General features: G+C 37.6%; 1 protein-coding gene across 3 annotated transcripts in view; it reads left to right on the top strand.

Moving 5' to 3' along the window:
- The first annotated feature begins 1,007 nt into the window (after positions 1-1,007).
- Positions 1,008-21,259, top strand: part of dot1l (DOT1-like histone H3K79 methyltransferase) — a 56,385-nt gene continuing 36,133 nt past the window's right edge. For all 3 annotated transcript variants that reach the window (XM_056448337.1, XM_056448336.1, XM_056448335.1), the window contains exons 1-5: positions 1,008-1,329; positions 18,424-18,467; positions 19,070-19,144; positions 19,267-19,330; positions 20,420-20,648. In XM_056448337.1, the coding sequence (XP_056304312.1) occupies positions 1,249-1,329; positions 18,424-18,467; positions 19,070-19,144; positions 19,267-19,330; positions 20,420-20,648 (493 nt within the window). In that variant the 5' untranslated portion in view covers positions 1,008-1,248. The remainder of the gene's footprint in view (positions 1,330-18,423; positions 18,468-19,069; positions 19,145-19,266; positions 19,331-20,419; positions 20,649-21,259) is intronic.

Below are 21,259 nucleotides of genomic sequence, written 5' to 3'. Positions count from 1 at the left end.
CAATATGCATTTATTTTATAAAACTTATGAATCCAAACACTGCAAACTCTAATGTGGAAGTGAAAAATAAGGTTTGTCTGTTAGCAGTGGGACATAAATAACAGTGTTACTTTCATCCCCACAGGAACTCTTGCCATTTAAACCTGATTTACTTTTAAACTGAAATACTCAGACATGTCAAACTCAAGGATGTGTTATTGCACTTAATAACCTGTAGATTGATCATTACTGTGACACATGAAAAGAGAAACACAGCTTGTAATAAGGAAAAAAGAACCACTACAATATTTAACTTTTTAAAATTAAAAACAGAAATTTGGAGCTAACTGTGGCACACCGTGCTGAAATCAGCTGCCCTACATTACTTTCATCCCCTAATGTTTAATTTCTTACACTGATTTATAAGACCTCAGTTTATTGTATTTTTATTAATAACATTATTTCAAAACTGTCAACGTGCAGGTTACAATTGACTTGGATTGACTTGTATTGTTTCTGCTAAAAATATTTTGAAGGTTACTGAAGATCCTATATTTGAAGATCCTATATATATCCTATATATAAGAATCTATATTTTGAATGGTGTAATGGTTTTATTTTTATTTTTTATAAAATTATTTTTTTACATTTTTAGCTGAAGAATCCCCTTACATTTTGCAAAAACGTGGTCTTTCATTACATATGAAATTAATTATAATATTATTTATTGTAAATTTAAATTCTATTTAGGCCCTAAGCGTTGTTTTTTAAACATTTCTACTATATTAAATCAACTGAACAGGAACGTTTATTAAACCTTTAATCAAAAGAGCCTATACAATGGAACGATTTGTACGTCACGATACGAATGGACGTCAGACACCATCTGATGACGTAAAAGACTCGTTTGAGCTCTCTTCTGTGAAATGAACAAAACAATCGGTTCGCGGGAATGAATCGGACAACCCATCACCAACACACACACATACACACGCGCGCGCGCACAAGCGCATTTTTTTTATCGTGAGCCGGTCAAGATGGCGGCGGTATTGCCGAGACGGAGCAGCCGCTCGGCTTAATCGATCACTTTCTCTGAATCATCGGGGCAGATCGGATAAAAATCGACCAAATCGTGCGACACAACTTTGTGAAATCGCCTCCGATCTGATATACAACGTGAGACCCCTATCGCGTTAAACCGGGTGTTTTTTTTCACGGAAAATGCTCTTACTCTAGTTTGTGTCTCGTCCATTAACTGTATTGGGGAGAATGGGAGAAAAGCTGGAGTTAAAACTGAAGTCGCCGGTCGGAGCCGAAGCTGCAGGCTATCCGTGGCCCTTACCTGTATATGTAAGTACAACTCGTATTATTGTTTTAATATAAACCGAACCGACACCGGGATTCCCTTGCCGATCAGGCGAAGTGGGTCATGTAGGTAGAGTACAACGTGTTTCAAACCGAGTACTTAGTGTGTTAATATTTTAAATGCTAATGTCGTCTGCTTGTTTTGGTATTAGTGTTTTAAGATGCAAACATCGCTTAAAATTAGGGCACGAGAGTGTCAGGATACCTTGGATGTAATCGTCTAACGTGCAAATGTTCAAAAGGATGCCCAGAATACCATCATTAACTTACAGGAACATTAGCTAAGTTGGACCTTAAAAGACACAATTTGTTGTTATAAAAAGACAAAAAGGTCTTATAACCTTAGATAGTATTATACTTGATTCGCAGGAAACACTGTGTGTAGCCTGCTGACCCAGTTGGCCATCTCGTGTATAGTGGTTGTGTTTCAAATCCTAGGAAGCCGTCTATATAGGGTACATGTGTAAGTTTGCAGTTCAAATGCTAAACGATAGAAAAGGATGTCATTATTAAACTCTTTTGAGTTCGATTAGTAATATATTTAGTCATGTAACGTACAATACCAGTGACTGTTTATATATATTTAATACGTTACTCGACGTGCTCGTAACATTCATTTTGAACAAACTGACTTGTCATAATTGACTAAAATCATTGATTACAATATACCAAAACAAAGTCTGCACTTAACCATTGATTCGTTCTATTGTCGTGTTATCACTCACTCGATTCATTGAACTACAAATACGAGCAAGTGATCCGCACACTAAGAAGACAGCTCAATAGTTTGACACACGACCGCTAACGTTAACCAAAACCTACCATAACAGAGAATGCGTGTATAACGCTTTCCCGTTTACCTCAGAAAAGTAAATTTTGCTTATTATCAAATAGTTTGTGCATACATTAATCCTAAAACATCAGTTTGTATGACTGTATTCAAACGAGTGCTTATAGCGTTTGAAATTCACGCTAGCCGTCATGCTAACAGTCAGATAGCAAGGCTAGCTAACTTTATCGCTTTTTAGCAAACACTTGCACCCGTCAAACACTAGATAACTTAAGCAGTGTGAATCTGTCAGACTTGTTTTTGTATAGGACTGTGTTGGATAGATAAAGGTCAAATAAGCATCGTGCCGGTGAAATATCGCACGAAGGGGTGTTAAACAAAAGGCGAGTAGTGCTTTCGGGGCGAGAGGACAGTATCTCCATATTGTTAGTGTTTTATTGACAGCTAGCTCTAATTTGTGTTCTGCAACTGCCATCTTAGCGTTTTCACATTTTAGATCGTTTCTTCACACTATTGGGTGTTTAATGATTCTAGTACGACAGCACATACTATTTCGAAACCGTGTATAGTGTTCTGGATGTGTAAGATTTGTCACTTTTGGTCATTTAGTAGCGCTTGTACTTGGCTAGTGTTGAATATTTGGCAGAATTATGTCTCCTTAAAGAGGCAAACTGTCACAACGAAACTCATATGGCTGATATTTCTTGAAAAACAAGTATGCAATGTTCATTAGGAAATTTGGGGATAACTGTCTCTTAAAACTTGCCAGACTTGAAGATTGGGTTCTTAAAGATTAATCTCCATGTTTTATGTTAACATTAATGCTTTTTATTAATTGATTAATAGTTCACCCATAAATGAACAATTTATTCACACCCAGTTGGCTCTAAACTTATTTCTTCTTTTGTTGAACACAAAACAAGTTATTCTGAGGAATGTTGGGCAAAAGCAACCATTGAGATTCTAAGTATACAAAAAAATAATATGAAAGTCAATGACATTTTTGTCCCCAACATTCTTCAGTTTATTGTTCTTTTTCATTGAACAGAAAAGGACAAACTCAAATATATTTGGAGCTAGTGGAGAAGTAAATAATGACCATTTTAATATTTTTGGTGAAATACCCCCTTTAATTCTTTAAAATGGACTCCTAACTGCAAATGTTAGTTATTTGATGTGTAATTTGTCATATGACAAAAATAACATTTTGGCTAATCTTTGCCTAAAATGTGTTTGCATGTACACTAGTGTACACTTACAGCTTGATGTGTTGCATTTTAAAGTTTATATTTGAAGTGTTGACATCTCAACCCAAATCATTGTTGGTCTAGAGCAGTGGTTCTCAAACTTTTAAGCCCGCGACCCCCAATGTAATATCGTCAAGAACTCACGACCCCCCACTACCAAAGCATATCCAAACAATAAAAATAACTTATTTTCAGCTGTTCACAATATTTTAACTATATTTACTATACATTACAGGGCTCGAAGGTAACATTTTTACTTGGTAGCCCTGGTGGTCCTAATTTTTCAAATTTAGGCGCACCAGCCAAGATTTAGTGGCTCCCACCAATTATTGCACAGTTACTACAAGTTTTATAAACAGATTTATTGCATTTGAAATCAACACTAATCAAACCTAACAAGCAAAAAAATATATATATATATGCATGCGTGAGGAAAATATGTCTCAATGAAATCCCGTTATCACAAGAAAATACATTTTTATAGCAAAATTGAGTGACCAAAAGATACACGGACCGCATACCAGCCCTGCACGCACTGTTTGATATGAGTTCATTAACGAATCTGTTAACAATACGTTAACTGTACTGTGTTCTCACAGATGGTGTCTGATATTGCACAGATGCTTTTGAAATATACCTTATTATTTGTATACATAATTTTAATAGCAATACCGGTCTTTTCATGAGCTGCAATATTAGTTTAATCTTTGTCAGTGCAAGCCCTTTTGCGATGGTGTACATGGTGTTAAATTTTACATAGCTGCCACTTGCACGGCTGACAGCGTCTGGCCATTAAACAAAGGATTAAACGGAACCTCTCGTGCTTAAAATGTGTAGATGTGGCAAACAGTTACCTGAAAATTCCGTCCCACAGACTTTACAGTGAATGCTTCACTTATTTTCATAGGGAACTTGAAGCCAATGGAAGTCTTTCATCCACTCTTCGAAATGTGTAGATGGTGGATTAACATTCCCCACATGAGCACTAATCAGATGTGCCATTATTTGTAGCTTTAGCTGGTTTCTAAAACTAAATCTGTCAGTGTTGTTTTCATTCTCTCATCTTCAGCACGTTACATTTTCCCGGTTGTAGCTCCTGTCATCTGAAGGCAGAAGGTGTTGACTGAATGATTCAGTCTAGAGCAGTGGGCCATTAAGAAAAGCGCGAAGGTGGGACAAGCCTTGCCGGCTTTGTTTACTGCAGCAAGTTGACATGACAACAGTTTTAAACTGTTCCTGAGCGCTGCGTTTTAAGTGCAAAGATGCATTCTGCCTGAATGTGTCCTAAATACTTTATGAATTCATCAGTGACATCTTTAAAAAATCTGAAAATATTAGCTTTCACTTGTAATACTGAAAAATATTTATTATAATCACTGAAAATTACACAATTTTTAAATCACTCTCGCGACCCCTTGAAATTATTCTGCGACCCCCAGTTTGAGAACCACTGGTCTAGAGCAGGGGTGCCTAAAGTCGGTCAGTGGCCAGTGTGCTGCAGATTTTAGCTTCAACCCCAATTAAACCCACTTAAACCAACCAATCAAGCTCTATGTAGGCAAACTAGAAACTTCCATGCAGGCATGTTGAGGCAAGTTGGAGCTAAAAGCCTGGTTTATACTTCTGCGTTGAGTGATCGGCGTGACCCATGGTGCTAGCCTTGCGCGTAGCCGTGCATTTATACTAATGTATTTTGTTTGTGTTGCTCTGCAATAGCACTTTTTTTTTAACGCTACCTTAATGTAGAAGTAGCTCAAACTCAGTCATTTTGAGGCGGTAACCGGTGGACATGCAACCACTTTAATCATAATCTAAACACAAAACAAAACTTTCCATATGGAGCTCCTTCATGGGACTCCACACTTGTAAACACTTGCTCCAACAGGTTCGTGCGGCTCTCTGTCCCACCCACACTCGTCAGTGCTACAAAGCCGACTAATCACAGAGAGGGCTATGCGACCACGCACAAGCTGCACCGGAGCATGCGCTTAACGCAGAAGTATAAATCAGCCTAAACTCTGCAGGACACTAGCCCTCAAAGACCGAGTTTGGGCACCCCTAGTCTAGAGTTTATTACAGCAAGGACGTGATACTGGCCAAAAATATATTTTAGTTTAACATGAGAATGTGTTGAATTAGTGAAAGTTTCCTCTATTATAAATTGTCTTGCTTTGCTTTCACACCGGTAACGGCGAGAGCGTCAAAGTTGCTGGAAATCATTAATTTTTTAATGGGAGTAGGAGGCAATCTCCGACAAGAAGCGACATGGCATTTTTTCGCTGGTGTGGGCATCAAGGAGAGTTGAAATCATGTCAACTCTTTGCTAATAAACTATGACACAGTTCGGCGGCAACCAATTGGAACGTAGAAGTCTACTGCTTGAGAGGATTTCAAAGAACACAGTCCTGTAAACTCTGGTTCCGATCACATTAATTCCCAAGCCAAATAAAGGAGAGATTGATTATTGCGGTAGCCGGATTTCCAATTATTTATGACATAAATAAAAAAAAAAGTTACTGATGTGCATTAATGTTATGTTTTTGAAGAAAAAGCGGGAATCGCATGCTAACTATGATGACAGGACCAAACAGTGTTGCTGCTTCAGAATATTTCAGACATAAAGACACACATATGTGGAGTAAAGCCACACCGCACGCGACAACTTGATCTTCCATCATTTAATTAATTTCATAAAAGGCGTGCAACATTATTTATATGCAAAATTTTCTTGCTAGCGAGCATGCTTTTCTACAAGTGAATTGCTGATATGCTGCAACGGCCCCAACAAATGTTTTCACAGCTTGTTGACATAATGGGGCACTTTTGTTTATGGATTGAGCCAATTAACTTATTTTATTTTGTCGTTGTCTTCTGTTTGCGTTTTTCTCATCTCTAAAGCCTTATTCACACTACCAATGGTTTCGTAGCTGGCTTTCGCTCTGGATTGCGACCGAAGCTAGTGGGTGTTCCCACCTCGAGATTGCTTGGGCAATGTTTATGAATAAATAAAATGAATAAAAACGTTGCCGAATAAATACTTGATTACATAGATGAACAAAACAAACTGTGTCATAGTTTCAATTAATTTGCGACAGTCGCCAGTCTGTAGGTCTACAGCACAGAGAATACATCCGGCTGGTTCAGGAGCTAATTGAGGATCACATGAGCTCATATTGGCTGTCGCTTGTTGGATTCTCAACTTTGTTGCATCGCTAGACATGCCCAAATCCGTTCATCAATTGTTGGTGGTGTTCATGTAGCTGGACATCATAAGAGTGGCTAGCTCTTCATTGAAATGTGTGGTCGCTAGCAGTGTGAATGCGGCTTAACAATACACAATCTTGCGCTTGGTTCATTCCAGTATTTACTCTTTTTAAAGAGTGTCCTCAATACACGTAATTTCAAAGCAGATTTATTTAGTTTTACACCATGTCCATAACTCGCAACACGACAAGATTTTCTAACAAGTGTTTTGAATCTCTGTACCAGACACAGCAAAACATTTTAAGTACCACGAGCACTCAGAAGCGCAGAACAGAAATAATCTACTTACTAAATATTAAATCTCATTTACTCCATTAGAAGTATGCAGAGTGACTGATGTTATTGGTTTGCACTGAGTTCACAGTTTTAACGTTTAGGCTATGTTTGCTAGTTGTTTTGTTTTCAAGATCTGAGATAAACTATTTAATAAGTGCTTTAAGTATGATGGTAAATTTCACATAAATTGGTGTTCAAACCCAATTTGGAAACATTTAACACTGAATGAAGCCTGAGGTGATCATTGTCAGATAGATTTTGCGATTGTTTAACCATGACGTCTCAGATGTACTTTCTAAAATGGAAGCTTTACATGTCATTGATGTAGTTGTTTAGGACAAAAGTGTATTTTAATCTGGAAAAGATTATTTGTATGTGTTGTTAGGACATCATCTTACTGTAACCTCTATATAGTGGCTTAATGGTTCAAATGTGCAGTAAGGAATTTTTAAAAAATACTTGTTTTGACCTCAGTGTTGTGCTGATACTTTCATCACACTTACAGCCAATCATCAGTAAAGGGTTGTGTCCGTTAATGATAGCGGAGATTCAAGAAGCATCCGAAATTGCATACTTCTATACTATATAGTACGCTAAAAACAGTACGTGAGCCGAGTAGTATGTCTGAATTAATAAAATTCGAAAAAAGTATGTAAGAAGTACCAGGATGACCTACCACTTCCGGCGAGATTCTGAAGTGCGCATTGTGGACGCTACGCTATCCCATGATACACCGTGAAAGAATTCATGAATGGGAGTGAAGCGACGCAACTGACTAGGTCACGTGACGTTGAGAAAATGGTGGATGCAGTACGTCCCACCATTCATACTACTGACTTTCATACTGTATAGAATGTACTTTTGTTACGGTCGAGTAGTACATTTAAATTCAAATTTAGTCCCCACTGAGTAGTAGGCGATTTCAAACGCAGCTTAAAAAAAAATAAGCTGTCCTGTTGATTTAGGACTGTTGGTGCTTTCAAATAACAGCATTGTTATGCAACTTTACATCCAACAGTTTTAGGGCTATATAATGATATATTTCATATATAATTGTATTTAAATGATCTACTGTAGGGTTGTCACGATACTGGAATTTGATACCAATCGGTAATGAAATTTTAAAAATGTCCATTTCCCACTAACATTTAAGCGCTGTTGATCATGTTTTTAAACAGCGCTGATTTGCCATTGTGTTTACGTGCTCAACAGAAATGACTTATTGGCCGTGAATGTCATCAGGTCATTAAACTCACCGCTGTTTACTGAGTGTAACCACAGATACAGGGACATACGAGTGGTCCGCTGATGAATCGCGGCTTTAAAACGCTCCAGTGTCCCTGTATCTGTGGTTACACACAGTAAACAGAGGTGAGTTCAGTTAGCCGATGACCTTTACGGCCAATCACAGTCATTTCTGTTGAGCATGTGAACACAATGGCAAGTAATCGCTTTTTAAGAATATGATCAACATATCTTTAATGTTAGTGGGTATAAAAATGTCAGTACTGTACTGATTGGTATCGAATTGTAGGATCATGACAAGCCTAATCCACTGTTTGTGAGCTATATTTTATTTATTTAGCAGTTTTATCAGTGCCAATTTTAATGAACTCAATACTGTGTAATATTTGCTGTGTGTTGAAAACTCAAATGAAAGCGATTATTATTCAATGTCCATAACAGTATCACAATATTGGCTTTTTAAAAATGATTTGTTTGTTTACATTGCCTTCTGCAGACGGTCTCTCCTAATATGGGCACCATTACACATAATGCAAGGCATGACCGATTCCCACTCTTTATACTATGAACTTTAATGATCAGACATAATTTGTGATAGATTCAATGAATACTGAAAATAAAATGTATGCTATGTTTGTATCAAAGCAGTGATTAAAAAAAAAAAAAGAAATCATAGACGATATGGATTTTCAAATGCAAGTTATTTCCCACATGTTATTAATCTAGTTGGTAGTGTTGACTAGGGTTGGACCAATGAATGATGCCATCGTCCATTGCTGATGGCTGATAAACTTTATGATGCTGAGCCGGCATCGCAATCCATCCCCCTGCTCTACATTTATATTAATATATAACTTATTATTTGCGTGTCATCTCAATAGCAATAACGGCCTTTTCATGAGCTGTGTTAAATTTTACATATAGCTGCCACTTGCACGGCTGACAGCATCGTGAGGATTAAATGAAGGATTATACCAGGGGTGGGCAAACTCGGTCCTGGAGGGCCGGTGTCCTGCACAGTTTAGCTCCAACTCTAATAAAACACACCTGCTTATAGATTTCTAGTGATCTTGAAGACACTGATTAGCATGTTCAGGTGTGTTTGAGTAGTGTTGGAGCTAAACTGTGCAGGACACCGGCCCTCCAGGACCGAGTTTGCCCACCCCTGGATTATACAGTAACTCTCACACTTAAAATGTGTAGATTCAGTGGCAAACGCTGTTACCTGCAAACCCCGTCCTACAGACTTTACAGTGAATGGCTTTAGTTATTTTCATAGCGGACTTGAAGCCACTGAAAGTCTTTTATCCACTCTTGGAAAAGTGTAGATGGTGGATTAACATTCAGCACATGATCACTAATAAGATGTGCCATTATTAGTAACTTTAGGTGTTTTCTAAAACTAAATCTGTCAGTGTTGTTTTCATTCTCTCATCTTCAGCGCTTCACATTTTCATGGTTGTAGCTCTCCCTGTCATCTGAAGGCAGAAGGCGTTGACTGAGTGATTGACAGCTGATATTAACCAATCCCTTCACGTTCAGTTCTAGAGCCGGGGGCCAATAAGAAGAGCACCAAGGCGGGGCAAGCATTGCAGGCTTTTGTACTTCAGCAAGTTCACATTACAACTGTTTTAATCTGTTCCTGAGCGCTGCGTTTGGTGTTTTTAGGTGCAAAGATGCATTCTGCAATTAGCGCACGCGGTGAGGATTTTGCAGTGAAAACAGATCGCACGCCAACAATTGATGGACTCGCACAAATCCTTCCAAATATATTTTTAGGGTCGTCGCAATAGCCTAGTGGTTAGCGCATCGACATATGGTGCAGTAGCTCGTCAGGGCGTCCCGAGTTCGAATCCCAGCTCGAGGACTCTCCAACTTCGCTTCCTGTCTAAATACTGTCCTATCAAATAAAGGCAAAAAGGCCAACAATAAATCTTTAAAAAAAAAAAAAAAATTATATATTTTTCGGTCGCATAGATGAAATTTCAGGCGCATATGCGACCAAAACGGTCAAGCCCTAGCATATTTACTTAATATTTCCTCATAATAATAATAAAATAAGAAAGTTATCATCAATCACAATACAAATTACAGTGAACTCCAAACAAACTCTTGTCTCCTCCACCAGCAGTGGGGAAAAAGCCATTATAATGACACCGATCACTGTGCCTATTCATGCTAGAGTCCTGCGGAAAAAAAGTGATTGATGGGTGGTGATTTGTGTGTAACTTTTTATTTATGGTTTGGTTATGGGTAAAGCAAAGACCATGTGGGTCAGGTAGTGAAAACGGTAGGCTACAATAAAGTAATTCGTTATAAATTAATTTATATTTAACAACCACCACCCCCACCTATGATGACGATGCCGTCATCCATCGCGATGTTTCACATTAGACATCGTACGATGCCAAATTGGTCAACATCGCCCAACCCTAGTGTTGCCTGTCACTAAAAGACTCCTATAGATTCATTATACATTCTGACTCAAACTCTCTTCTTCTCTCCATGTTGCTCCTGAATGCCTTTTACAGTCATCGCACATATAATCACAGATTCAACACTTTGATTAACTCCAGTGATTCTGAAGTGGGTGTGCTGAACTGATTAACAGTGGGCAGAGAATAAATTAAAGCATGTATTTACTTGTTTTAGCAGGGGATTGGAGTTATATTTAGTGTCTAAATAAAAGAAAAGAATACATTTTTAATTAAAGTGCGTCTCATTAAAAAAAAAAGTTTAATATGTATTACAGAAAGGTGTGAGGAAAACCCTTGCGTCTCTATCACATGCCACCAAGTTTCCCAGTACTGTTTTAGTCATAGACGGAAATGGGGGTTCAGATCAAAGGCTGTGGTTTCCACAGAAACGTCTGTCTCATTTGTCCCTCCCGCTGTTTAATATACTACGATTCATTCTCTTTCTACACAAACCGAGAATGTGGGTTTCTCAGAAGCGCAGGTTATTTTCAGAGCTGCTGCATCACTGAAAACTCCAGTCACTTTCGTTTATATCATTCGACTTTGTCTTTGAGTAGTGTAGCAGTCATGACCTCAGCGGCTTTACTGTCTCGCTTGGCCTCAGATGACTTCCGTCTTTAACTTTGGCTGATAAGGGATGGATGCCCCACCTACTGAGAGCCATATTTCTGCCCTGCTGTTGGGTAAACAATTTCAGAGCACCCGCGTTGGGCAGGCTGCACACGTGCCTTCCAAATTTTTGTCTAGGGAGGGTCGGATTTTGTTAATTAGAGAGTCTGGGTGGTGGTTATGCGCATGCACTGTTGATGTGGACTTCTCTAGGAGAACACACTCACCCAAAAATGTAAGTTATGAGTCGTCGTGAATGTGATCTCAGATTCAAACTCAAATCTGAGCAACACAAACAAAGACGTTAAGTAGAATGTCCACACTGCCTTCTTTTCATATAGTGTGAGTTGAAAGAGATTTCAAAGCTGAAAAAAAAATGGCTGCTTTTTGTTTGGGATTTATTTTTCACTTAGTAATGTTATAAAAGGTATTTATTTGTGCTAACTTTTGTTTAGACATATTATCCTCATTAAGACGACATATTTCTTGTATAAGGCCGGTTATAGGCTATATTTTTATTTTTTTGTTAGCATGTTTTAAATGGAACAACCTTTATTTTGACATTACATTGCTTTACTGACCACTTTTCTGAAAAGAAAGTTTTAATATTGTTAACCATAATACTTCCTGAAGTTTGACCACGAATCATTTCAAGTGAGGGAAACATTAATACAGTTGTTTGTTACACACATTTCAATAAGTCATAGTATTTTAAAATAAATCGTCTTATTGAGGAAAATATGTCTTTACAAAAGTTATCAGAAGAAAATACCTTTTATAACGTTATTAAGGTCATGATTTGCACTCATCAAATAATTGCTTCGTACAGTTTTTATTTTACATTCAGCGGGTGATACAAAAAAAACACAACCTTTCTGGCACAATACCTTCCTCCGTGTGTAACACAATCCTCTCACTCCACCCTGTTATCCCACAATCAATCACATTGCGTCATTGGTTAGATGACTACTCTGATTTTAAACGATTCTAAATATTTATATGAAATATTTACCTTCACCTTCAAAAACGTTATTTTACAGGAAAATAGCATATCAATTGACCCTTCGCTAAGCCACACCCAAAAACCGCCATCCACCAATCGTGGCTTAGCAACTATAGCTACGCGCAGGGGCTCTGTCAAGCTTTCGAGCAAGGGAAACAGACCAGAGCGTTGTACATATGGATTGTGCAAATCTGATACCCGTATTCCTTAAAGTTTGGACGGGATGGTGGAATTTTTCCCTTTTCAAAGCCAAAAACCCAAGGAGAAAAATGACAGCGTGGATCAAGTTGTGTGAGGGGCGCTAAAGTAGCGGCGTTAAGTTGGTTTTGTTTTGATATTCCTGACACATTCAGTGATAGACGGCAATAACTCACACACCTCTTACCCTAAACAGATCTAAACTGTTTCCTACAAAAATACAGGTAACTTACTGTACATTCTTATGGGTCAATGATGCTAATATTCAGCACAAATCCATCAATTCCCCCTTTCTGGCTGTTCTTTTTATGAATGAACTACGTAAAAGCACTGTCCATGCATGTTTCCTCATCGGTTAGTAACGCTATATTTCATTACACAACAATTAATCTATTTTTATAATCAATATGAAAAAACAAGCCTTAATTCTGGTCATTTAATTTTTTGTTATTCGAAATAAAAAATGAAATTAATTTTGAATTTTTAGCTTTTTTTGTTTTTCCCCATGAAAAAGGAAAACACCTCGTATTTCAATATTCGTTTTTGAATTTTAAAACAAAAATCAAAAAACGGCTCAATATCCATTTCTAAAATGAAAATCCAATGACCAAAAGATACACGGACAGAAAACGTAGCCATCTCTCTATCCACAGTTAGAACAAAAACACTTTTGAAATCAGTTGCTGTTTGGAAACAGGGCCTGAATCACTGCCGGTTTTACTTCATTCAGTTTTCATTCTTCATTTTTACTTCAAGTCGTGGGGTTTAAGTCTTAATGTGAATAAATGCACTCAAAAATAAATATTTGCATAAAATTATACAAATCAACACAATTCTTGAGTTTTTTTTTGCGAACAACTTAATTATTTTAAGTTCAGTCCTCTTAAATTTACAAAAACAATTACGCAAGTAGCTCCTCCACAGGACTCTATACTTGTTAAACACTTGCTCCAACAGGCTCACTGGTCTTCTGTGACTCTCAGCGCCACCCACACAATATCAGAGCTTGTGCTACACGTCGTCGCAATGTGTTGTTACAATTTTTAAAAGGGGCAAGTCGGTGTCAGTATCAGTCACAGCTATGGGTATGGAACTGTGTGAAGGCTATGCAAGACCATTCGCATACACTCGACGCAGAAGTATAAATTAGCCTTAAGCGTGGCTTATACTTCTGTGTCGAGTGATCTGCTTGACCCATGGTGCCTGCCTTGCGCGTAGCCGTGCATATATACTTCTGCATGCTGTTAGTCTTGCTCTGCAATAACACTTCCAAAACGCTAGTTGGCAGTAGGTTTTTATGTTCCTATGTCGAGTTTCTTTGCTGGTGTTTTATTTTTTCTGAAAAAAACTCTACCTTAATGTACAAGTAGCTCAAACGGGAGCCATCAGACGTGCAAGAACTTTATTTATATGCTAAATGCAAAACAAAGCTTTCCACCTGGAGCTCCTCTACGAGACTCAACTCTTGTGAACACTCGCAACGTGTTCACACGGCTCTCGGTCCCGCCCACAGTCATCAGCGCTACTATGATGACCAATCACAGAGCTTGTGCTATGCGTTGATGCGATGTGTTACATTTGCGCATACAGGTGCATATCAGCACCAGCCATGACGAGGGGAATGCGACCGCGGGAAGGCTGCACGCATACGTGTGCGTTTGACGCAGAAGTATAAATCTGCCTTTAATTCATGTCTTTGTATGAAAACGTTGCTAGAGACATCCACAGTTAGATCAAAAATACTATGGAAGGTAATGCCTGTTTGGAAACAGAGCCTGAATCACTGCCGATTTTTACTTAATTTACTTTCAATGTATGCAAAAGAGCAGCGTTCATTTTCTACTAAACCTCTCTATTTGTGTTTCTTGGAAAATAAACAGTAATAGGAGTTTGAATCTTAATGCAAATGAATAAACGCATTCAAAAACAAACAGATTTGCTTCTTGTTCAAACGTCTTACTTAAAATGAGCTAAATCAAGACAATTCTTGAGTTTCGGGGTCTTAAAGTATTAAAAGTTGATAAATCAATTATGAGAAAATTAAGCCCCTTAAAAGGTATTAAAAAGTCTTAATGCTGTTTTTACGAGGTCTTACATTTTGTTCAAGCGTTGTCCAAAGTGTTTGATTCCAAAAAAGTATGAATATTTTTATTTTCCTCGACTGGTTCGGGCCGGGTGCGTCCGGCCAAGCTCCTCTGTCCAGGTGATGTCACTTAATTTGCGACAAATTAGGTTTATGTAAAGGTTATGTGACACTCTCCACATGTAACGAAACCATAGAGCAGGGCTATTCCACTGGCTGCCTGCGGGCCGAACTTGGCCTGTGAGGCAATTTGTTCTGGCCCTCCAAATAGTGTGACCAAGGCATCAAAAATAAATTTAGTTCAGTCGAAAAACTGCCACTATAGTTATGAAGTGACATGCGTCTGTTCAATATAGCACAAGCTGCAGTTGAAGGCTGCGCAGAGCGTGGGTCACCTGACAATAAGCGAGCGAGCAGCTGAAAACATTTGGATACTTAAGCTATAAGGCTTCTCAACGCCGCATTTTGTTGTACGGAACAAAACTGCTGCAGCAAAGCAAAGTTCTGCCACCTGTGCGTTAGTTAAAAGCTCCGAGCCTATCCACCGAGGCGAATACGCATGCACACTGGATTAACTATAGCAGCGGCCCGTTTGCATATTGTGTCTTTTCCGCGCACAAATTTGTTATTTCTAATGTAAGAATATATGCCAATATGCGATGCGCTCGCATCTTCCAGACACACAGAGTAGAAAACATCTTCCGCTGTAGCGGTGAGAGTTGTGCGTGGCTTTCAGTGCAATGTAAACAAAAGATATGTTCGATGAAATATTACAAATTATTAAAATGATTATGTATGAATAAACGCAGATAATAACAACTGTTCATCAAATACTTACCTAATACAAAGCTTAAATTTTAAATTAGATGTGAAAACCCTGAAACCAAGATTATTCTTCAGACTATATAATCGTACAACCAAAATCTATAATTGTTGCATCCGTTATTGTTATGCAGTTCAAAACATAACATAGGAATGTGTCTGAATGTAGAAGAAACCTACTTATGAAATGCACTGCTTTTTAATGTTTGTAAAAAAAACAAAAAAAAAAACACATTTTACAATGCCCTGATATTATGTTGTTTCAAAATACAATATATTAACATTTTAATGTAGAAAAATACAACGTGGGTGTCTTAAGGAGCAAAAATACAACATATGGGCTCTTATATCCTGTTGTGTCATCACTCATATTGCAAGGCATAGCTCTCCGGCCCCTCAGTTGGGATGCTTTTCATGAACTGGGCTGCATGACAAACTGATGGGATGATGCAAAATGGGATGATGCAAGTTTGCGTACTCCTGGTTGGAGAAAGACGAGTTTGAACAGTGGTTGAAACCTGTCGCTAAAAACAATCGCGTAATTTATTCTTTCAAGCTTTGTTTCTTCAGAGCTTATCTGAGTTCTGTTGCACGGTTGTGCTTCATTGATTTCTTTAACTACAATTGTTTATTAACAACTGTTAATTATACTGATTAGGACTTGAAGTGGCGCTGAGGTCTTAAAATATTCTGAGAACGTCTTAAATAGGTGTTGAAATTACCTTTAGGATACCTGCATATATACCCTGTTTAAGTTCAATCCACTTAAATTCACAAAAACAGTTAACTTAATCCATTTGTGTTGGGACGAGATGAAGGAATTGTATGGAATTGTATTTCTTTTACAGTGTGATGATAACCTGTTTATTTAGTTTAAACACTGAGATGATAATATGAACTTGCAACATATTATTTGCTTTTAAATATGATGACAGAGGGGCCGAATGCTCATCCTGTTTTTCAGAGACTCGGCCAAATGACTTTTATCCTCTCCCTCTGTCGTATTGGCTGTTGCCAGCTCCTCGTCCAACAAGCGTGCCATTTTTGCCTCACGGCTTCACATTGTGCTCCGAACAAAAGCATCCCACTCACCTGGGGTGAGAGAAAGCCGAGGGTGTTTTTATCAAACACTGAGCCTCACTGTTTTCTCTCTTTACACTTCTCCAAGCTACAACCACATTTACAACCATATCTGAAGACTCAAGTTGCCTGTAAGTGCTTCCACGAACACTATTTCCTTCCGAAATTCTTTATAATTGGACTCACAAAGGTGTGGCGTTTTTCCACCCCATCCCAAAAGAACATTGAGGGAATCACATAGTCGTGAGTCACATGCAGGGGTGTGAACCAAGAATCCGTTTGTGTGCTTTCGAGTCTGCTCGTGACCAGATCTGTCGTGTTTTTTATTTTTCTCTCCTCTCCTTTTTCCTTTGGATATTTTTAGCCACGGCGCTGGTGTTGCTGTGCATAGGAACACCCCATACACACACTTCCACCCTCCCTTTGCCATGCGCTGAAGTGTCGCACACATACACACACTGCCATCTGTCTTAGCATTTGCGTTGAACCCACTTGTGAAAGTCAGCCGTGGCTCGTTTTTAAATAAGTGCCCTTGTTCGCCTTAGACTGTGGAAGCTTTATATCCGTTTTACCGCCCCGGAGCTGCTGTAGGGGCGGGAGGATGAGCACGAGACCCGTGTGCGTATACAGCTGAGCGGGAAAACGACTAGGAGGAGCCTAGCGAGGCAGCGGAGCCCAGCAGCGGCACACTCAGGCAGCCAAAGGGCTTCTCAGGACGCTGTTAACGGAAAGTGGGTCACTGGGTCAGGCAGCGGTGGAGCTCCAGCAGCGGGGCTGAGCCAGTTCAGCAGAGTCATTTCACATGTTACGCACAATACGGGGTTAATTAGCCTTGGCTATTATTCCTATTGACATTAGAGGTCTTAAAGGGCCAGCGCTACATGTGTGGGGGTGTACAAACCTGTTTTTTGTTTTGATTTTTACACCAAATTGGAGTATGTGGGATTTAGCACCTTTTTTTGTACACAATGTAAAAGTGTTATTGACATTAATTCTGAAAGTTGTGTTTTATTATGGGTAACACTTTACGAAAAGGTGCAATAAGGTTAAGGTTAGTTTATGTATCCGCTTGTTAAGTAAGGGAGAAATGACTGGGAAAAATACTTATTCTACAAACAAGTGTGTTCATGACTATAGATCAAAAGAAGAATAACGTAATAAGAACCAGTCAATTTGCAACCTCAAACAGCGTAACAAGCGATTTTTAATGTCTAAAATTCAGTGAAAGTGAATTACACAGGAAGTGTCGAGCCAAATAAATTCCAATAGCGGTGCTTGCTCATACGTAAAGAATAAGGTCAATACAGAATATTTGTAACAATATTTTATGAAAATAAAGTTGTTAGATGGTTAACTCATAATTCATATATTATTAATGAATTAATAATATATGAATTGAGAGTTAACTAACAAGAATGAATTTTGTTTTTAATAACGTTATTAGTAAATGTTGAACTAACATTAATTCATGCTGTACAACTGTTCGTTTTTATTTTTGATTTTACGCAGGCTTTAAACTTAAAATCAATATGTAATAAAATAAGAACAATAAACATTTTAATAAGTGGTGTAATAGTATCTAAAATCTACACCTCAAATATCAAATTAAAATACAACCTGAAGTGTTTAATAAGGTAGTATAATTTTTTTATTACTTCTATAATAGTTTTATGGTTTAAACAACAGCGATGAAAAATAAAATAAACTAAAGACTTCTTTTTTTTTTTTTTGCACACTCTTATGCTTGGATAGATCTTGCTTTGCATTTACTGACTTCAAACATTCGGGATCAGTGATGGCTCAGGGTGATATAATGTACTTATCTGAACTCGTGTGTCTGAACTTGTTCAGCAGCTTGAAGGCGCACTTTGTGTGCAGAATAGGCTACAGTTGTGATCCTTGACCTGGCACCAACTGGAGAGGTCAAGTTTCTGTTCTTTTACATTCTAATGGACTTTGTCTATAATTGAGCTTTTCTTCTTCAGGATAAACATCATGATGCTGCACACGAAATCATCGAAACCATTCGGTGAGTCCATTACACGTCTTTTAATTTTGATATTATTATTGTGTGTGGTTAATTATTGGTACTCTACAATTTATAGTGATTCTTTTATTATTATTATTAGTGTTGAGTTCTGCTGCATAATGTGGAAACTGATACTATTTTTTTTTGATTCTTTGATGATAAAAGTCAAAATAAAAGCATTTATTTGACATTTTAGATCATAAACATCTTAACTTTCACTTTTAAAAACTTTAATCCTTGATGAGTAAAAGTAATTTAATTTAATGGTACTTTTGAATAGTACTGTATCACAGTTTCCATAAAAATTTGAAGCAGCTCAGCAATTTTTAGCATTGATGGTTAAAATTACATGTTTCTTGAGCAGCAGATCATATTTGAATGTGAGACTCAAGATTGGAGTAATGATGCTAAATATTCTGCTTTAAATCACTGGGATAAATACAGTTTTAAGCTACATTCAATAATAAAAACGTTATTTTAAATTGTGAAAACATTTAAAAATGTAATGACATAAATGCAGCCGTGGTAATTTGACATCTTTTACTAGTAGTTTCTATAAGCAAATATGGATAAAAATGACCTGCTGCTTTTTGTGTGTGTAGCTGGGTGTGTGAGGAGATCCCAGATCTTAAGCTGGCCATGGAGAACTACGTTCTTATCGACTATGACACCAAGAGGTGAGAAATGTTCTCATAAGAAGAAGGATCTTAAAAATAAATATTAATATTGTTCATTTCTTTTATTTTAGTATGTAGTAGTTATTATTTGTTTAAAAGTGCCACCTTTGTGTCTTTTGCAGCTTCGAGAGCATGCAGAGACTATGTGATAAGTACAACAGAGCCATTGACAGCATTCACCAACTGGTACGTCAGATCTGTCTTGATAAAAATGTATGATATTTTAAACTGCGTTTACAAATGCAAATTGAAAAAGGCAAGCACAAATCGTTTACATTTGCGTATTGATAAACGTAAGAAGTGATTGATTAATATAATTTGATAAAAGATTTGAGTCCAAAATAAAACAAAACAGCCGCATATTGGAGCTCAATTACTGCATACTGAGCTCCAATATTATTATTTTCCATATTATTTACTAGAACTTCTATGTTAAGCTGCTTTGATACAATCTACATTGTAAAAGCGCTATAGATATAAAGATAAATTGAAAAAAACACATCCCCAAGTGTAGAAATGACAAATTCACCACCATAATTGGCGTAAATGGGTTTTAAATAACTAAAACTTGAACAGTTAATTGGATCTGAATGAACTGGAAGTTTCTGAGTTTTTAATTTTAGTTTATTAATGTGCTTCCAACTGAACCTAAATATTGATTAGGGAGCAGAGCTTTCTTTTTGTGCATCATTCCCTTACAGCAGACTAATGCCGCGGTCACACTAGAGTTTTGAAATTCTGTCGTATTGTGCTGTGAGAAGGGGCGGGATTAAACAAGTTGATTAGATATTAAAAAAGCAAGCGATTGGTCCATATTTTAAATTTCTGCTCAGAAATTCCGCAAGTAAGAGTTCATCAAGCTTGAACTTTGCAACGCAGCGAACTGCAAAACTTGCCGCACGAGCTTGCGTTTCCGCTTTGTCTCATTCGCATGCATATGAATGGAAGTCTATGGGGCGAAAAGTGCCGTGTGACCACGGCTCAACAGTAAGAGAGGTGTCGTTAAAGCCATCAAACTGACGTCAACAGAAAAACCACCACTAAAAAAAACCCCCAAAGAAAATGCTCTCAATGTGATTAAACATTTCCAAAACAAACTATTGATTTCAGTAGATTAACCTGCACGGATTAATGTTTCAACTAAAGAATAACAGTGCACGCTAGCAAAATAAACAATGTAAATTTAGCTTTCGCACAGACTTCAAAACGCAATGCCAAATGTTGCTGTTATTAACTCAAATAACATGTTAAATTGTGCGTTTGTGTGTTGTGCAGTGGAAAGGGACCACCCAGCCTATGAAACTGAACAAGCGGCCTTCCAATGGCCTGCTGCGTCACATTCTGCAGCAGGTCTACAACCACTCTGTCACCGACCCAGAAAAACTCAACAACTACGAGCCATTTTCTCCAGAGGTATACGGAGAGACCTCCTTCGACCTGGTGGCCCAGATCATCGACGAGATGGAGATGATGGAGGAAGACACCTTTGTGGATCTGGGCAGTGGTCAGTAACGTTGCTTTGTGAACATTTGTACTAGGGCTGGGCAATACTGCAAAAAAAGATCACTATATCATATTTTCTATCATTCGATATCAATAATTAATGAATATCTTTTAACAATACATTTAGGAATATTAGGGTTAATTTTTTATTTATGCACTGTTTAATTTACTAACATAACTAAGGCAAATAATTTTAGTAGTAAAAAACCAAAATATTTAAACAAAATATCTGATCTCTTTATAATAAAATAAACATAGATGTTAAAGAGACTCTTAAACTTGATGAATAAAATTTAACAGACTTTAGGGTAGATAAACATCTGTAAGATGTCTAATAATGATACATTAAACCTCAAACTCTGTAAACGAAAAATAATTATGATAATCAAATCTGAGCTTTCATGTAAAGGAACTAATCATCATTATTGAAATACATACTGCAACATTACAAAGTGTGAAGTTGAATGACTTTATTACCCTCTTTCAGATGGGGAGCTAGTGGTTGGGTTGCACAAGAAAAGAAACCAAAAGCCACTCTGGCAACATCGTTGCATTCTTTTTTTTAAATTTACAATCTCCTCACTGCTACTAGCCAAGGTGCTTATTTTCGCA

The sequence above is a fragment of the Danio aesculapii genome, chromosome 22 (genome assembly GCF_903798145.1).
Source record: "Danio aesculapii chromosome 22, fDanAes4.1, whole genome shotgun sequence".
In the NCBI taxonomy this organism is placed as follows: Eukaryota; Metazoa; Chordata; class Actinopteri; order Cypriniformes; family Danionidae; genus Danio; species Danio aesculapii.
The sequence above is the reverse complement of the archived record's forward strand: the minus strand, read 5'-3'. Positions and strand labels throughout refer to the sequence as shown.